Here is an 18,382-nt window from a genome sequence, read left to right on the forward strand (position 1 = left end):
GTTTGTATTCACTTTATTAATTACATAATTGTATTGATAATATTCTGCGGCTCTTGTCGTCGAGGCCTGAAACAAAGAAAGCGGTTTCATAAAATGGCAATACAAAATAACGTAATGCAATATTAATTCACTTTTAGATTATGCATATGGGGCTTAAAATTATTGCAAATAGTCACCCCATCACCTCCTAACAGACATACGTCGAATTACCAATAACCCTGCACATGTCACCGTAAGTAAGTACAATTTACTCGTCAGATTGTAATCTAACGAATTTTGTAACCTTACGGTGACATACATATGTCGGCTCGAAACCACGAATTTAAGAATAACACGTGTCCAGAAATGATTGTTTTAATAATAATAATAATTTAAAACTGTTTGATTGTTAAATTAATAATTTTTAGTGAATTTTGAAATGTTAAATTAGTCTAAAATATTTTAGTGTTATGTTGAGTGAATAAGTCTTCCCACCTATTTTTGTCATAAAAGACCAAGCGCCCGTCGGTATCGACAGGCTTGGTCGAGCCGTCGGAGCGATCGGACCGCCTCATATTGGAATAAATCAGAGGATGGATAAAGATCGAAAGCCCGACACTCACGATGTGTCACTCACTATGTCACGAGTCATATATATATAATATTAATTAATTGTGTACCTTTGCTTGCAATCGACGTAGCGTTCGTGTCGTTTGAGATGCGATATGTGCGGGAAGGCCTGTTCGCACTTCTGGCACGAGTACGGTCTTTCGCCCGTGTGGTATCTGCCGGAGAATATAATAAACATACAACAAAAGAATATCGTTGAAATAAAAACTAGTTTTTTACGGATTTGAATCGCGTATATTAATTATTTTTAACATCCCGACGTTTCGAGCACTTTACAGCGTTCGTGGTCACGGGTCAAATCCGTAAAAAACTAGTTTTATTTCAATGTATAATAATCGAGAAAATTTAAGACAACATTAAAAGAATATCGTTTGAAGGTTAGAACATCTGAAACAGATATCTTCCTCTCCTTAATAGAGAAGATTGAATGCCAATTTTCTTAAAATCATATTGAAAAAACACTTGTGGTAGATCTAATGAGTCAGTCATTTATATGGACGATGTCATCAAAATCAAATCAAATTAATCAATATGTTTTTGATAAACGTGCACTTGTATAGTTCGAGTGAATACCTTTTTTTTTCTTTATTATAAGAGCTTTGTCGCTCTGTTAGTGCACAAACGGTGTATATACATTTCTTAGTAATAAGTTTATGGTCGTTCTATCAAAGCTCGGTAAACTATCTTACGCCCGTTTTCAATAACCTATCGAGGATTACAGATAGATCGCTATCCTCGATTGTCAGTTAGAATTTATCTATCGTTAATATGCGTTTCACAATCAAGGATAAGTGCCATCTGTCTTCGACCAACGATAGATTACTTTTCCCTCTCACCTATCTTAGCTTCTTCGAACGTTTCGTTTAACGATAACCACGAAACGATGTCACTTTCAAAATTAGTTTTTCATTTATTTCTTTTTTATTTGTTTACTATTATAAAATTGAGTAATAAATTAATTTTAATATAAATTAAATATCAATATATAAATAAGTATTTGTTTTGTGTGATTTTGCATTCTTTTTAACAAAGTCACGGTAATGCTAGCCATCCAAAGTCAATAACAAAACGAAACATCTTGACAGTTTCAACTTTCAATTTTGACAAAATGGCTCATGTAAATATCTACGAGATATATTTATGTTTAACAGTTACAATGCGTTCATCTCCTCTCATCATTGATATACCAACTTCTTCAGTCAACAAAGGCAGCACCTATGACCAGAGACGAAACATTGAAAAAGAAAAAAAGTTGAATTAGAGCTACAGGAAAAATAAATCATTATTGCTAAACTTCAGCTAGAATTAGAGAATGCAAAGTTAGAAAATTTAAAATTAAAAAATGAAATAAATAAATAAATAGTTTTTTTCATTTAAAAGAAGGATTTTTAATTGTTAAGTGTAAAATACCTATACATTTAAAAACAAATAAAACGCTGACAAATTCAATATTTATACGTATAATTATGTGTTGTTGAAGTAATCATTTATTAGTGATTGCCGTGAATAAAAAAATTCTGGTTATCTATAACAAAATTATTTTCTTCTGGTATAATTGCAATTGGTATTTCTGGTTCTAATTATTGTAAATTCATTTTCGTCGCAATATTATGTAGCACAGCAGCTATAATAACCGCTTGCAAATTTTGAACTTTGAGTCAACAGATACCAGCATAGTGCCCAATGCATTAAATCGTAGCGCTAAAAGTATCTAATGCAAGATAAATATACCATGGTTTCTGAAAAAAGTTAAAACATGAGTGAATTCTTATTTTAGGTACCTTATGTAGGTAATGTAAGAAAATTAGAATGACAAAATTAACCTTTTAGATGTAGTCTTCAAATAGGGTTGAATTAAATTATTTAATTCATTTACAGCACCTTTGCAATATGAATTGATATGCAAATTCGTAATCATTTAGCTTATTCGTGTAATTTATTCGTGGCTTATACTTCTTTTGTGATCGCACAATATCGGAAACACTGTCACTGTCTGTATAACAATCATTTATAATTTGTAATAATTCTATATCACTATCATCACTGCTACACTTTCCATCATTAATAAAAATTAGAGCAATAATATTTCAAAAGTTCAAGTCGATCGCCCGAATTTGACGGATAAGCGATTGACGTTATTAGAGATAGCTTCGTCTATCCGAGAGTAACGTCAAACGTATATAGAAACACAGGTAGAAAACTATCTGTCCTCCCGATGACAGATAGCTAGTATCGATATGAAATGCTTACCGTCGATAGGTAATTGAAAACAAAGTAAAGGCAGAATGATAGATTTGGTTATCGTTAGTTACTGAAACAAGGGATAGATAGATTATTGAAAACGGCCGTTACACAATTGTTTTGCAGAGTTTGACTCAGGAACTGATAAAATGCTATTACACTCGCCAACGTTCATGTGTGTGTGTTCATTCCATTAAAATATGGTTAGACGTCTTCCAATATCCCACAAACGGAACAATAAGGGTTGGGAGATTTTCCCATCATATGGCGAAATTTATTTAATGGAATGTGTCCAGATCTTAGGCGTAGAGCAGTCACAATGTCCTTTCTACCCAGTGAAACGGTGTCAATCCAAGGGAATACCTTTTATGGACGACCAGGTCGCACTTCTTGTAGAACTTCCGGTCGCAGCCGCTCGCGTCGCACGCGTACGGCGTCAGGCGCTCGTGGTCGCGCTCGACGTGGTTCTTGAGCTGCGAAACGGAACGCTCCATTGAACTCGACTTATTTACGAGCTCTCTTCACAACTTTACATATAAAATATATCATCACTAGAGATGCATATTTCGGTATGAAATTTAAAAAAATATTTACAACAACGGAAGAGCCTTCGTGAATGCAAAATGTGCCATCAGTGTCTATTACGAGATATCTCACAAATCAACAGTCGATTACATCACTGTGCGAGGCAATCCTAAGGAAATGAATACAAAAATACCAAAGAGTAATACAAGGACATCTATGGTATTTATTTTGAAAACCGTACACCCAAAGTGTTCTGTTATCGCTACTAGTGTAAACTCGACGAGTGCGGGCAGCGGGCGCAGGCGTGGCGCGTGTACAGAGTGCGGGGGGCTCACCATCCAGGCGGCGGCGTGGCGCGTGTACAGAGTGCGGGGGGGGGGCTCACCATCCAGGCGGCGGCGTGGCGCGTGTACAGAGTGCGGGGGGGGGGCTCACCATCCAGGCGGCGGCGTGGCGCGTGTACAGAGTGCGGGGGGGGGGGCTCACCATCCAGGCGGCGGCGTGGCGCGTGTACAGAGTGCGGGGGGCTCACCATCCAGGCGGCGGCGTGGCGCGTGTACAGAGTGCGGGGGGCTCACCATCCAGGCGGCGGCGTGGCGCGTGTACAGAGTGCGGGGGGCTCACCATCCAGGCGGCGGCGTGGCGCGTGTACAGAGTGCGGGGGGGGGGGGGGAGGCTCACCATCCAGGCGGCGGCGTGGCGCGTGTACAGAGTGCGGGGGGGGGGAGGCTCACCATCCAGGCGGCGGCGTGGCGCGTGTACAGAGTGCGGGGGGGGGGGCTCACCATCCAGGCGGCGGCGTGGCGCGTGTACAGAGTGCGGGGGGGGGGCTCACCATCCAGGCGGCGGCGTGGCGCGTGTACAGAGTGCGGGGGGGGGCCCACCACCCAGGCGGCGGCGTGGCGCGTGTACAGAGTGCGGGGGGGGGCTCACCATCCAGGCGGCGGCGGGGCGCGTGTACAGAGTGCGGGGGGGGGCTCACCATCCAGGCGGCGGCGTGGCGCGTGTACAGAGTGCGGGGGGGGGAGGCTCACCATCCAGGCGGCGGCGTGGCGCGTGTACAGAGTGCGGGGGGGGGGGCTCACCATCCAGGCGGCGGCGTGGCGCGTGTACAGAGTGCGGGGGGGGGGGCTCACCATCCAGGCGGCGGCGTGGCGCGTGTACAGAGTGCGGGGGGGGCTCACCATCCAGGCGGCGGCGTGGCGCGTGTACAGAGTGCGGGGGGGGGGCTCACCATCCAGGCGGCGGCGTGGCGCGTGTACAGAGTGCGGGGGGGGGCTCACCATCCAGGCGGCGGCGTGGCGCGTGTACAGAGTGCGGGGGGGGGCTCACCATCCAGGCGGCAGCGTGGCGCGTGTACAGAGTGCGGGGGGGGGCTCACCATCCAGGCGGCGGCGTGGCGCGTGTACAGAGTGCGGGGGGGGGCTCACCATCCAGGCGGCGGCGTGGCGCGTGTACAGAGTGCGGGGGGCTCACCATCCAGGCGGCGGCGTGGCGCGTGTACAGAGTGCGGGGGGGGGCGCCCCATCCAGGCGGCGGCGGGGCGCGTGTACAGAGTGCGGGGGGGGGCTCACCATCCAGGCGGCGGCGTGGCGCGTGTACAGAGTGCGGGGGGGGGCTCACCATCCAGGCGGCGGCGTGGCGCGTGTACAGAGTGCGGGGGGGGGCTCACCATCCAGGCGGCGGCGTGGCGCGTGTACAGAGTGCGGGGGGGGGCTCACCATCCAGGCGGCGGCGTGGCGCGTGTACAGAGTGCGGGGGGGGCTCACCATCCAGGCGGCGGCGTGGCGCGTGTACAGAGTGCGGGGGGCTCACCATCCAGGCGGCGGCGTGGCGCGTGTACAGAGTGCGGGGGGGGGCTCACCATCCAGGCGGCGGCGTAGGCGCGCGGGCAGCGGGCGCAGGCGTGGCGCGGCGCGGCGCGGGGCTCGTGCGCGCGGCGGCGGTGCTTGTTGAGCGTCGAACGGTAGCTGAAGCGCGCGCCGCACTGCGCGCACGCGTGGCGCCGCAGCTGCGCCTCGTGCGTCGCTGCCGACAATAGGGGGGGGTTATATATATTAGGCGGCATCTCGTTGGTTTCGTCTTTTAAACCTTACCAAATCTTAGAAAATCCACAAATAAAAATGCATTTTTAAACGTTTGTCAACGATTGGTCCTCCTCGAAACCTCGTTTCCCTACTGTATGTGGAGTACGTGTGCCACAGATTACAATACAAGCAAGAAACGTCACCGAACCCATGCAGCGCCATATTGTCCAATTAGCTTTTTCGCGCGCTATTCAAATATGGAATTTGTATTTATATGATGTAATTTGATATTTTTCGGCAAATATGTCTTATAAATAATAAAAACAACTTTTGCTGGGGGTTCTTTAACCTCTACTAAATAATATAAAATGAATTTTAAAAACCAGTCAAATAGCAATAGATTTAGAGTAAATTTAACTTTCCTCGATCGGCTATTAAAACAAAGTGATTATATAAAAGATAAATTATCATCGCATTACCTATGTGAGATTTGTAGTTATCTTTCTTCTTAAAAATTTTATTGCAGGTCGAGCAAACATATATAACCTGCTTCTTTGTCTTTGGTTTCGCTCTATTATTTTCCTTATCGTTTATCTTATCTAACTCGGTGGGTTCCTCGATCTTAATAATTATGGGTTGTGTGTTATTATCGTAGGTTTTATCAGTAGATGGCGCTACTGGTTCAGTCTCAACTTTCTCTTCATTTTTACTAACGACATCTATACCTATATTCAACATATCTGTTAACTGTACTGCATCGATTTCACTATTTAAACTTATTATAAACATATCATCGTCTTCGGTGGATATATACTGAACACTGTTTTCGCCGATCAGCTGATTCAAATTCGCAGCTAAATTGGTACTCGCTTCTAAGTCGACGTCGCTTTCGAATATGGTCGCGCATTCGTCGACAGCCACAGGCGGGTTCTTGACCTCAGCCGGCTTTGTATCCACATCGTTCACGTTTAGGAGTTCATCCGGTAAATATTCAGCTTTAACGTGGTATAGCGCGTTCATTATATCTTGATCCACGCTTTTGCCTCCGTCTGTGAAATCGAATAGTATTTCACCGTTTTTGTCGTTAACATAATCTATATCGTTGACGTTGAATGTGTGGTTGTTATGAAAGCTGTCGAAATCTAGATCGTTGTACAGGAGTTCGTCGTCCAGTATGTGCAATTGATTCATTTCCTTAAGAAACTCTATCTGCATGAGATTGTCATATGTGTTTACATCGGAGAGGCTCTGATGGTTGTTGTAATTGTGTACTTCTTGTTGATTCATCGTCATGTAGTCATCTTCCGCTGACAAGATATCGTCGACAATGTTGTCCTCTGTTCTATTTGTATCTATATTCACTAGGCTCGGTTTTTCATCTCTCTCCGTCTCTTGTCTTGGATTTGTGTGTTGCCTGTAAGAATAATATTAAAATTAAGTATTACTGAATAATACTCAATTAACACGTAATAATCTCACAGTGTAGAGGTTCCTGCTAGTTGGCAGAATACAAGTGCACCGTGGGGCACAAGTGGAAAAACAAATCTAACATTTTTTTTTTATGTATTTATTTACCTCACACAGTGATCCAATAAAGTATTTTTATATTGAAACGTCGCTCCACATATTCTGCAATAATTCTTCCTTGTATTTTCATTGTTAACATTTTCATTGCTGTAGTAGACACAGTTTTTTTGATGACGCTTTAACGAAGCTATCTGGAACATGAACCAAATTATTATTAATATTTTATTTTACTGTTGAAACACTTCACCCTTGGAATAGCCTCATTGCCTCCACAAGTGACAGCAGGCTGGTTCAATTTTTGACCAGAGGATCAGAATTGCGATTCAACAGAAATGCTAGCATTCTTGCCACCATTCCATACGGTCCAGATTTATACAGTAAATATTTTTAATTCATATTTTTTTGCATATTTTTAAGGACTTAATGTTAATAATTTTTATGTTATTTGTTTTTCTATACAGAAGTAGAATTAATAAATATTATGAACTCATCATAAAATTTATTGTCGTGTATATAGAATCTTGCCATAATCGTTATCTTATAGTACACAAGCAAATACAAACAGACAGATACACTCCCTAGTCACACACAGTTAGATGGGATGGAAAATCAAAATAACCAGACCAAAAACTGGCATAGGTATACTGACTAGCAATTTTAGGAAAATATCAGGCTGCTATTAAGAAGTTCATAGAAAAACTTTGAGTTAATAGTACAGCTTTGTGCAAGCCCCTCCAGTTAAGTACCACTTAGTAATCAGATATTCTGCCACCGAATAGAATTAGCTAAATGTCAATGATTATAGACGGCAAAAATGTCTATGCACTTAACATGAGGTGACACTCTGCCCAGAAAAAAAATCCTTTTACTGGCAAAGCCCTAGAATTTGAACCCTAAAGCCAGTCTAGAGCCATTCGAATTAGACTAGATTGAAATAACACGACAGTCAATCTTACTACATATTAACTCATAAAACTTTAAAATAGTTTACTTCTCCACTAATCATTATTAAACATAATACCATAAAATAGAACATTATAGAAATATAAAAAAATACCTGTGTGAACCGATTGTGGCAGCCGGAACAACTGAAGGGTTTGTCCTTGCTGTGCAATAGCATGTGTCGATTTAGATTTGATTTATGATTAAATTTCTTATCACAGCACGGACAAGCATGCGGTCTAATATCTGTAATATACAATAAAAATTCATCATTAGACAATATGAATATTAATTTGATATACAAACTTCTTTTAGCAATTAAAAAAAAAAACAAAAATAAAACTACCAGAAGTTGTCACTCGACAATTCTTACCATTATGTAAGTCTTTATGTTTCTTTAAATCGGAGGGTTTTTGGAATGATTTCTCACACTGGTCACATTTGTGTGGTCTGTAAATAATGAAATATAGTTATTATTAAAAAATAAATATTAACAATTTGATGTTAAAGTATTTTTTTTATAAATGAATAGAATATATACCTGTAGTCTAAATGTTTGGCAAACAGATGTTGTTGTAAGCGCCAGAGAGCTTCAAAGGACATGGAACACTGCGGGCACTTCCAGACACGTGCGAGAGGCTTATGTGTCAGGCTGTGCTTCATAAGATGCTGTTTTGTGGCAAATTTTTGATTTGGACACTTTTCTATAAAATTTAAACAGTAGTTATTAAATTATGAAGTTTTTATAAAATAAACTTAACTAGAATAAACTTGTATTATTTGTTGCCTTTGTTGGATCACACTCATTGAAACTCATACTCATCAGTAACAGTGAGTGGTTTATGCATAATCCTGGATAATAATTTAACATAGAGGAGGTCCTCCAGACTAAATAGATTTAAGAAATTAAAAAGTTTAGGTTTATAAATTTAAATGTAAGTCTATACAGAAAGGTTATATATTGTTAGTGATAATGAGTAGTGGGTTGGAATTAATTGAATATTGGTAATTTAATAGTATTTTAATCATAAAGCCCTGTACCACAAATCCACAGATTGTCCTTGGAATGTACTCTTAAATGTCCATAATACTTTTTTGCATTATCAAATCTCTTCTGACATATTTCACAGTGTAAGGTCGTAGGCCCATTTAAATCGGGCTCCTCTAAAGGACCATCAGAGGATAAAAATTGCGCAAGGACATCGTCCGCTGCCAAAAGAGCACTTTGCGAAGGGAGCTCGTTTTGGAAGTCGTAATCGCATTCCGGCACTTTCTTATTGAACACTAAATCCGATGTCTCTGAATCAACGAACTGTAAAGCACAAAATTATAATACATAAGTTTAACCCATATATCGATTGACTAAAGATATAAAGTGCTTAAACCTACTGGTAGACTAAAGAATGACATGTTGGACTCCATTTTATATTATTTAAAGTTCTTTTAGGAAATCATAAACTTCAATAACTTTGATTAAAGTTTTCATTAATAATAAATAACATATTTCTAATCTTTTCAACACAACATACAAAAGCTCTTTGACATTTCACAATACATAATAAATTTATATTATATATGACAACTATCAGATGACAAAGTGTTGCCTCCATATATTTTTAAATTTTAATGAAAAAATACTATCATGTTAATTACGTTGCAACAATAAGTCCCAATAATTTGGCTGTGGAAAAAGAATATTGATAAAATTAAATTTATATTACTATAATGGTGTAAAAAATAATGTTGGTTTGGCTATATATTTTTATTTATTTAAAAAAAAATCGTAATACAAATAACATACACGAGAGAGAGAGAGGGATTATCTTCACAGTTAAATAAATCAGTTTATCTTATTATCTTTAAAATAAAATGAATTAAATATAATATAATATAATAAAATAACTTAGCCTTTAAAATTAGCTACCTGTTTACAAAAAGTAAAACAAATTTGTTTATACAGCATATAAACAAATTATCCAGCACAGCCTGTATTTAAATGATTACTTGATATTTAATTTTGATAACACCAAATGATAAGATAGTGGGAATCTTTAAATAACAAGCAATTAAACATGTTATAAGCAATATATTTCTTCAATTTATAATTTATTTTTATTACATTATCTTTCAAAGTCAAGCTCAAAGTTTGAGAATCAAATCAAATCAAACAGTCGTGTCAAAATATTAAACCTCAGTAAGTCAGTAGGTACCATTCAAATTTTTGAAATGTGCATTTTGTTTATTTATAACGGAGCCAATGATATTGAAAGCGATTTTAGCCTCATCCTTATATCAAATAGAGATGAGTTTTATGATCGGCCCGCGCAATGTATGGCTCCCTGGAGCGAAGAGCCGTGTGTGTATGGAGGTATATATATATATTTTTTAAAAAAATACTTAATCGATCTAAAACAGTGATGCGCATCTTATTACGTAATTATATAATAATAACTAAACCTTTTTTTGTTCAATTACCTTTCTTGGCTTTATATTCAATTTCCAATTGAACGCAGGATTCGTTTTTTTTTGTATCATCCCCTTTTCGTGAGGGATTCCCCTTACCTCTTACCATGCAAAGTAAAATAACACTCAGCCTTATAATTTAAATCTGGAATTAAATATAAAAAAATCGATGTATATTTTGCAAACAATAATAAAATAAATAAATTAATAAAATTCATGTAATATATTATGCTAAGTTATGTTATTCTTTGCCAATTGAAGAAAAGTCACAAAGTTTGCTATGTACCTGCATTTTGTTTGTTTTTTTTTTTTTATCTTGTTATTATTGTATTTAAGTCTATAAGTGTGATAACAAACAGTGATGTACAGGTAAATCCAATAGGGTTTTGTTATATAATTTGTTTAAAGTAAAACACAAATTGTATAGTCAATAACGTAAATTAATTAAAAAATATATTCCAAGTCTTTCTAAAATGTTTTAGAAGTATAACATTATATGCAGAACTGAAAATATTAATAAATTGATAGGAATTTATAATGATTTGTATGCATAATAGTTATCATAGTAAAATAACTATAGTGCCTTCCTTTTCTATAGGCAGAGATTTAGAAGCTGGTTGTGAGAAAGGAACATGGCTTGCTGTTAGCTCAAAATATAAGAAAATTGGTTTGCTTTTAAATCTGCCTGGAGTGAAAAAAGAAAATGCAAAAAGTAGGTATATAGTTATGATGCCGTGTTCAATTATTATATTATAGATTATTTTATTTATAATTTTTGTTTCTCAGGTAGAGGCACTGTAGTAGCTGATTATGTAAAATCTAATCTCAAGCTATTAGATTATATTGAATCAATTAAAAATTATGCCAACAACTGTAATGAATTTATTTTTGTGTCTGTTGAGTTAGGGTATGTTTGAAGTTACTCTTATAATTTTGTTTATATAATAATTTGAATAATATAAAAGAATAAGTAGTTGGTTTATGACGCATATTATATAACTAATAGTTGAATAAAAATATATAGCTATTTTTTTATTTGTTACAGAAATTCTTTACCAGAAGTAAATACCTATACCAATGCTACTAATGAAATTAGTACCTGGTCTGATACATACTTAGGGTTTGGCAATAGTCTCCCTGATAAACCTTTGAAGAAGGTGCAAAATGGCAAAAACTTGTTAAAAAATATATGTACTAAACTAAATAAAATTAACACAAAACCTGAATTATTGAATGAACTAATTAGTCTATTAAAAAACCAAGAAAGGTTAGTCTTTAAAAAATAGACACTTATTTCAAATAATAATACATCAACTTTATTGTTTCCCTCCAAAAATTATGATTATATATTTTTTTCAGCAATTTGCCAGATCCTCAGTTAGAAGAAAGACAACCAAATATGTATAAAGCACTTAGTTCGATCTTTGTTAATATCCCAAAAGCCAGATATGGAACAAGGTAATTTTAAGTACATTAGCTAAAATATTATAACAAATTCATAAAAAAAGGTAGAAATGACGAGCCTTTTTTAATTGTTTCTTTTTTTCAGGGCTCATACTATAGTTCTAGTGACAAAGTCAGGAGAAGTTGATTTAATTGAACTAAGTTTGAAATCTCCCATTAATATAGAAAAGCCTGAATGGGAGAGAAATGAGTTTCAATTCATTATTTAATAATTATTAATGTTGTTGAAATAGTTGAATTATAAAAACTGTTGATTATTTCTTAATCTTTATTATTTACAAATCATTTAATGAATAAACATTTATAATTAACAAAGATGTTTCATTTAAGAGCAATATTTCACTGTACTAATGTTCGATGGCAAACTGTTTGGGTAGAATGAATTCACCATCTTGCTCCAACGCACAAGCTAGGAGTTTTGGTACATTTAATATTGTACCGGATAAGATATGGGGGAACTTGCTTTGTTTCTCTTCAGTGTATGTGAACATAAGTCTCTTGCTTATAAAATCTCCGCTAAGGGAAATGTTTCCGACTTCCATATAATTTTTCTGAGAGCTGGAATACATTTCTATCGTTAATCTTAATGATTCCCATGTTTTCAATTGATTTGCAGCAACATAACTTAATCTATAGTGGTAGCCAAGTGGAGTGTATAGTTTTTTTATTAAATCAATTATATTATTTAGTGTTCCATCAAGTTCTGTTTCATTCCTTGTAGCATTGAATATTTGAACAACGGAGCTTTGGCTTACATGATGTAAGTTATCCTCTTCGGTAGGAGATGGTATATACTGTCGACCCATACTGAAATATGTCAATGGTAATACTTTAGCATACAAGACATTTTTTGCATGGTATGCAAAGAAGGAATATAGTGAACCACCTCCGGTCAAGTGTAAACGGCTATCAATATTGACTTTATTATCCTCATTATGGTGTAATATGAAAGTAGAATCTGAATTTGTATGATCTTCTCCGCAGCCTTCTATAATTAAACTTTTAGAAAAGTCTGGATTTGAGAATTGAGTGTAATTGTTTTCTTTCAAAATTTTGCTGAAGTAAAATTTAGCTCCCAATTCGAATAACGCTGCATCACCTTTAAGATAATAGTTTTCATTTTTTATAAAATGTATCAAATTTTTTTCTTTACCAATTTTAAGATGATCTTTGTCATTGTTAGGTTTTGAACCATGTTCATATATTATTTTATCTACATCAGGTGTCAAGTTGTGTAGTTTATTAGGCAGTTTCAATGCTTCTATTATAGCTGCCTCCTCTGCTGACCAAAGAGGTTCTTTTAATTTTCTTATATTTTCCTTTAACAAATGCACTTGTATTTTTAATTTCTCAACATTGTCACCCTCCTGTTTACTTTTCAGAAGTTGTTCTAATTCTTTGGATACTTCTTGCTTTCTACTGTCATATTCCAATTTTCTTGTTTTCAACTCCTCATACACAGACCACAGATTCTCAAGTTTTAATAAATCAAATTGTATTTTTCGTTTTTCTATTTCAGCTTTGACTAAATCGTTTTCTTTTATACGCTCTTTATAATCAATGTAAGGTGTAAGGTAAACAAAACTATCAGTTGCTTTCGGACCATTAATAAACAGTGCAGAACATCTCTTTGATATTATCTTATAATCACATATTTTTGTATTTAGAACTTTAGTATATAGTTTATGTAGCATTTTCTTCAACTTTTTTCTTTTTACTAGGACTTTCTTCTTCGACCTCTTGTTCTGTAATATCTGTGTTTTCCGTGTTTTGAGTAACAATTTTTCGTTTACTCGGAAGTTTAAAATTTCCGTGTCCAGCAGCTCGTTCAGAGTCCTCTATGCTGTATGGTTCGAGTTCTAACGCTTTTAATCTTCGTTTATGAACTTTTGTTTTGAAATGTTCCAAAAGAGCATGATTATCTATGAAGTAACGCGCGCAATGAAGGCAATAATGTTGAGCGGCACCCGGACGATCGAGATCTACTTCTTGATTGAGTAACTTTTCAGCATTATCTGTACAAAAACAAAAAATGAATCAGAAATAACCTACAAAAGATAACCATGTGACGATTTCAAAATTATACACACCATCTTGTAGATCCACATCAATTTGATCGAGGTCCTTCTTCCTGTTCCTTACTCTCCAACGTTTTTTCAGATGAGTATCACCCACATGATACTTTTTACGCTTGTATGGCATAATATTATATTTACATCAATTTTCAGACGTTTATTCAGTCTTGTTGACAGTGTTGATAAAATGACAATTGACATGAGCCAAGCTAATTTCTAAGTGTTGGCAGTGCATTGAGACATTATCTTTTTTATATGGAATACGACCCTGGATACGTGTCTTTCTAGCTTAGTTAGTTAATGTTTGTTTAAAAGAACTTCTACTGCATTGCATTATTAAGATCAATCGGAAATAGTTTTTTTTATTAAGAAAGGAAAAAATATCACGTATCAATCGTTAAGAATATAATTAACTTAATGTAAAATGTTAACAGTGGTAACGTAATGTTTTTATTTTATTCGATTACTATAAAAAGTATAATAATTGTAAACGTGCTTACTAATTTTTCTTAATTAATAAATATTAATGTTTTTGAAACCATATCATCAGCATTTAGCCAAAAATAAATCATTTTTTTAATTATAGGCCTTAGAAGCACTTTTGAATCGTTATTTTCAGAACCATATTAAGTAAAGCTATAGCTAGCTCCTAGTAGTAGAAGCTTGGTTGTTGTAGTCCGGTGTTTGGTAGTAATTAAACAATCGAGCAGAACTAGGGGTTCCTTTAATTTATGGCAAAATCTGCTTATGTTATTAGAGAAAGAAAGAAAAACCTAACTATAACTAACTATAATATCATTCAAATTCTTGGCTATTTTCTTTAAGATTTAGAAACATTTAATAATAATCATCATCATCAACAGCCTATTTTTGTCCACTGCTGGACATAGGCCTCTCCAAGTGCACGCCACTGTGGTGTTTCTCCGGCTACTCGCATCCAGCTCCTGCCTGCCGCCTTGCGTATATCGTCACTCCACCGTGCCTGAGGACGTCCTACACTACGTTTGCCGAGACGCGGTCTCCATTCTAGAACACGTTTTCCCCAACGGTTGTCGGTTCTACGACAAATATGACCAGCCCACTGCCACTTCAGCTTACTAATCCGGTGGGCTATGTCGATGACTTTGGTTCTTTGACGGATCACCTCATTTCTGATGCGATCCCTCAAAGAAACGCCGAGCATAGCCCTTTCCATAGCACGCTGAGCGACTTTAAGCCGGTAGACCAGCCTTGTCGTGAGTGTCCGCGTTTCGGCTTCGTATGTCATGACGGGTAGGACGCACTGATTGAAGACTTTCGTCTAAAGGCACTGTGGGATCGACGATGTTAAGATTCGACGTAACTTCCCAAACGCTGCCCAACCCAGCTGAATTCTTCTATTCACCTCGTTCTCAAGGTTGTTTCTACCTAATCGCAGAGTCTGCCCGAGGTAGACATATTTTTGAACAACTTCGAGGACGGTACCGTATATCGTAGTCGGTTCCGTATAAAACCAAGATCATGTTCAATGAACATGTTCTATGTTCATTGAACATGATCTTGGTTTTATCCAAGTTCATCCGTAGGCTGATACGCATAGAAGAATCAGCCAGCTCGTTCAGCATTTGTTGTAGGTCCTGCAGCGTTTCTGCCACGATGACGATGTCGTCTGCGAATCTCAAGTGAGAGATGTATTCACCATTGATGTTAATGCCACGTCCTTTCCAGTTCAGCGTCTTGAACATATCCTCCATTGCATTAGTGAACAATTTGGGGGAAATAACGTCCCTTTATCTCACTCCTCGATGCAATGGTATGGGGTTTGTTTGCTGATTCTGTACTCGGACGGACATGGTGGCAGCTTCGTAGAGACATCTCATCACTTGGATGTATCGCCAATCAACTTGGCAACGCTGCAGGGACTCCAGAACAGCCCAGATTTCAACCGAGTCAAAGGCCTTCTCATAGTCCACGAATGCAAGACACAGGGGCCGATTATACTCATTGGACTTCTGTATAATCTGCCGCACTGTATGGATGTGGTCTATGGTGCCGTATCCGGTCCGAAACCCGGCCTGCTCCGGGGGTTGGAATTCGTCGAATCTTCGCGCAAGACGGATCGTGATCACTCTTGAAAACAGCTTATAGACGTGGCTCAGTAGGGATATGGGACGATAGTTCTTCAGCAGGGTTTTGTCTCCCTTTTTGAAGAACAGGACGACCACACTCCTACTCCACGCCTCCGGAGTTCTCCCTTCGAAGAGGACAGAGTTAAAAAGCGTCTGAAGTTCCCTAAGTATCGGTTTACCTCCCGCTTTTAATAGCTCTGTGGTAACGCCGTCCTCTCCAGGGGCTTTTCCATTTTTAAGCTGTCCAAGAGCAGTCTCGATTTCGCCAATACTGACTTCAGGCAGGTCTTCGGAGAAATGGCGTGTTAATGTAGCTCTAGGATCCTCATTTTCGTGATCAAGTCGAAATGCATGCGATGCGTATAACCGGCCGTAGAAGTCCTCTACTTCCGAAAGTACTGCCGGCTTAGAAGAAACGACTTCTCCACTTGCTGTGGTCAACTTCGTCAGGTGGCTCCTTCCAAGAGATTGTCCGAACACCTTAGACCCCCGATTCTGCTAAATAGCTCTTTCTATTGCAAGAGTATTGGAGCACTGGAGGTCGTGTCGTACGCGCCTGCTGATCTCTTGGTTTAATTGCCGTTTCTCTGACGAAGTGACAGGTGGGTTTTCACGTCGTTTCTTCATGAGCCCCAAAGTCTCTTTCGAAAGTTTCGACTTCCTGCCCTTACGCTGCATGTCACAATATCTCGTGCCTTCTTCCCTGAGAATTCGAACTACATTTTCTTTCAAATCTTTATTATTATTATTATTATTATTTATTATTTTCGAGGTTCTGGTTTACGTCAGTTGTGGTTTCCACGGCAGCGAATCGGTTCTCCAGGATTGACTGGAATGTTTCAGATCCCGCAATGGTTTGGAGCAGCTTTGGTCGGAGCGTGGACTTCATCAGACAGGCGCGCTCGGCCTTAAAATTGACATTCAGAGAGCCTCGGAGGAGTCGGTGATCACTACCGGTATTGAACCTGTTAATCACTGAGACGTCTCTGAATATATGCCTCTTGTCCGTCATTATGAAGTCGATCTCGTTTTTTGTCATAGTGTCGGGGCTTTGCCACGTCCACTTCCTTTTCGGCTGCTTCTTGAAGAAGGAGTTCATAAAGAAGAGCCCCTCCCGTTCGAGGAAGTTGACAAGCATTTGCCCCCTATGATTCCTGCTTCCAAATCCATGGGGTCCTACTACCGATTCGCTGCAGTTCTGTACTCCCACTTTAGCGTTGAAGTCCCCCATGATAACGTTGTAGTGGGTTTTCGTGGTGAAGTGGAGGGCCCTCGATATGTCATCGAATAATTCTTCCACTTCATCGTCCGAGTGTGTCGAGGTCGGTGCGTACGCTTGCACCACCTTGAGGCTGTACCTCTCGGTGAGCTTTATAATGAGGTACGCTACCCTGTTCGATACACTGGAGATTTCCACCACGTTGTCAACTAGGGACTTATTTACCAGAAACCCAACGCCACCTTGGGATTGTTGGTCACCCTCTCGGAAGTACATTAGGTGGCCTGATTCGAGGGTTACGGTGTCCTCTCCCTCTCTACGGACTTCACATAGCCCTAATATGTGCCACCTAATTTTCCCAAGTTCTACCTCAAGTTGCGCTAGATGCGAGTCAAGCCGTAGCGTGCGTCCGTTGTACGTCGCAAGGGTCAGTCGGTTGTGGTGGCCTCCCGTAGCCCGGTGATTCTTAGCACCCCCCGTCCCGCCGTTACCATCGTCGCCACCATGACGAGGAATAGCGGGGCTGCCGGCAACTGGGGACCGTGGCTTGCGTGTGTGCTGCATGTGGAGGTTGTGCTCATAATTGCCACGCTGGGCAGGTGGGTTGGCGATCGCAGGGCGAAGCTTCTCGCACCGGTAACGCCGCTGCCCGTCACTGGCCTGTGGTATTTAGCTACGCCTATTATGTTGATGGTTATACCGCCATCAGTCGGTCGCCAGAGCCTCGTTTGCTGGTCGGCAGGATGCACCACGGGCAGGTGAAGTTGGCTTGGGGCACTAAGGTGTAGTTTGCGCCTCCTTACATCCATAATAATATCTTAATTCAAATCCCATGCGGTTTGACCTTTAGATCTGCCGTCATTTGTCCGTCTTTTTTGGCTCGGATCATAATAAAAAACAAAATGAGATTAGTTTCATAGATCCACTTATTTTTCCTGTCTTTGTCCCAAACTATTTTGGGTGTCGCGCAGCGTGTTTGTGTTGTGTGTGTCATGTGTTTTCATTTCATTCTCCTCTATCCTTATTCTTATTACTCTTTAAGTCTTATCCCTCCACGTACCAACTTAAACCTTCCATTTCATATGTTATTGAATCCACAATAAATTAGTGTATAAACATTTTCTTCTGCTCATTTTTCGTATTGCTTTGTTCTTTTTTTTAACTTTTGTTGTTGTAGGAAGT

At 39.1% G+C, this 18,382-nt stretch overlaps 4 protein-coding genes across 6 annotated transcripts; 1 reads left to right on the forward strand and 3 right to left on the reverse strand.

The window, feature by feature from the left end:
* Window position 1: 1 nt before the first annotated feature.
* Window positions 2-9,439, reverse strand: LOC124532850 (gastrula zinc finger protein XlCGF53.1-like). The gene is made up of 11 exons (XM_047107954.1): window positions 9,261-9,439; window positions 8,913-9,183; window positions 8,413-8,575; window positions 8,245-8,321; window positions 7,987-8,117; window positions 6,978-7,120; window positions 5,882-6,816; window positions 5,240-5,403; window positions 3,214-3,323; window positions 660-764; window positions 2-66 (listed from the first exon to the last, which is right to left on the reverse strand). Exons 1-11 carry the CDS (start codon window positions 9,291-9,293, stop codon window positions 21-23), a joined length of 2,178 nt encoding a protein of 725 aa, XP_046963910.1. The 5' UTR covers window positions 9,294-9,439; the 3' UTR covers window positions 2-20.
* Window positions 9,440-9,936: 497 nt separating this feature from the next.
* On the forward strand, window positions 9,937-12,055 carry LOC124532863 (transport and Golgi organization protein 2). 3 transcript variants are annotated; one of them, XM_047107974.1, is made up of 7 exons: window positions 9,938-10,065; window positions 10,151-10,239; window positions 10,933-11,046; window positions 11,121-11,241; window positions 11,380-11,601; window positions 11,694-11,792; window positions 11,884-12,055. In XM_047107974.1, the coding sequence occupies exons 2-7, from the start codon at window positions 10,203-10,205 to the stop codon at window positions 12,005-12,007; spliced, it is 717 nt and encodes a 238-aa protein (XP_046963930.1). In that variant the 5' UTR covers window positions 9,938-10,065; window positions 10,151-10,202; the 3' UTR covers window positions 12,008-12,055. The 3 variants fall into 3 exon arrangements, with proteins under 3 accessions (XP_046963931.1, XP_046963930.1, XP_046963929.1); XM_047107973.1 differs by having other exon boundaries at window positions 9,938-10,239; XM_047107975.1 differs by lacking the exon at window positions 11,121-11,241 and having other exon boundaries at window positions 9,937-10,239; window positions 10,933-11,050.
* Window positions 12,053-13,492, reverse strand: LOC124532862 (serine--tRNA synthetase-like protein Slimp). Its single transcript, XM_047107971.1, has one exon. The coding sequence runs from the start codon at window positions 13,490-13,492 to the stop codon at window positions 12,146-12,148; it is 1,347 nt and encodes a 448-aa protein (XP_046963927.1). The 3' UTR covers window positions 12,053-12,145.
* Window positions 13,478-14,069, reverse strand: LOC124532864 (zinc finger protein 593 homolog). The gene is made up of 2 exons (XM_047107976.1): window positions 13,889-14,069; window positions 13,478-13,813 (listed from the first exon to the last, which is right to left on the reverse strand). The coding sequence occupies exons 1-2, from the start codon at window positions 13,998-14,000 to the stop codon at window positions 13,482-13,484; spliced, it is 444 nt and encodes a 147-aa protein (XP_046963932.1). The 5' UTR covers window positions 14,001-14,069; the 3' UTR covers window positions 13,478-13,481.
* Between the last annotated feature and the right edge of the window lie 4,313 nt (window positions 14,070-18,382).

This window comes from Vanessa cardui, chromosome 10 (assembly GCF_905220365.1).
Source record: "Vanessa cardui chromosome 10, ilVanCard2.1, whole genome shotgun sequence".
Lineage (NCBI taxonomy): Eukaryota > Metazoa > Arthropoda > Insecta > Lepidoptera > Nymphalidae > Vanessa > Vanessa cardui.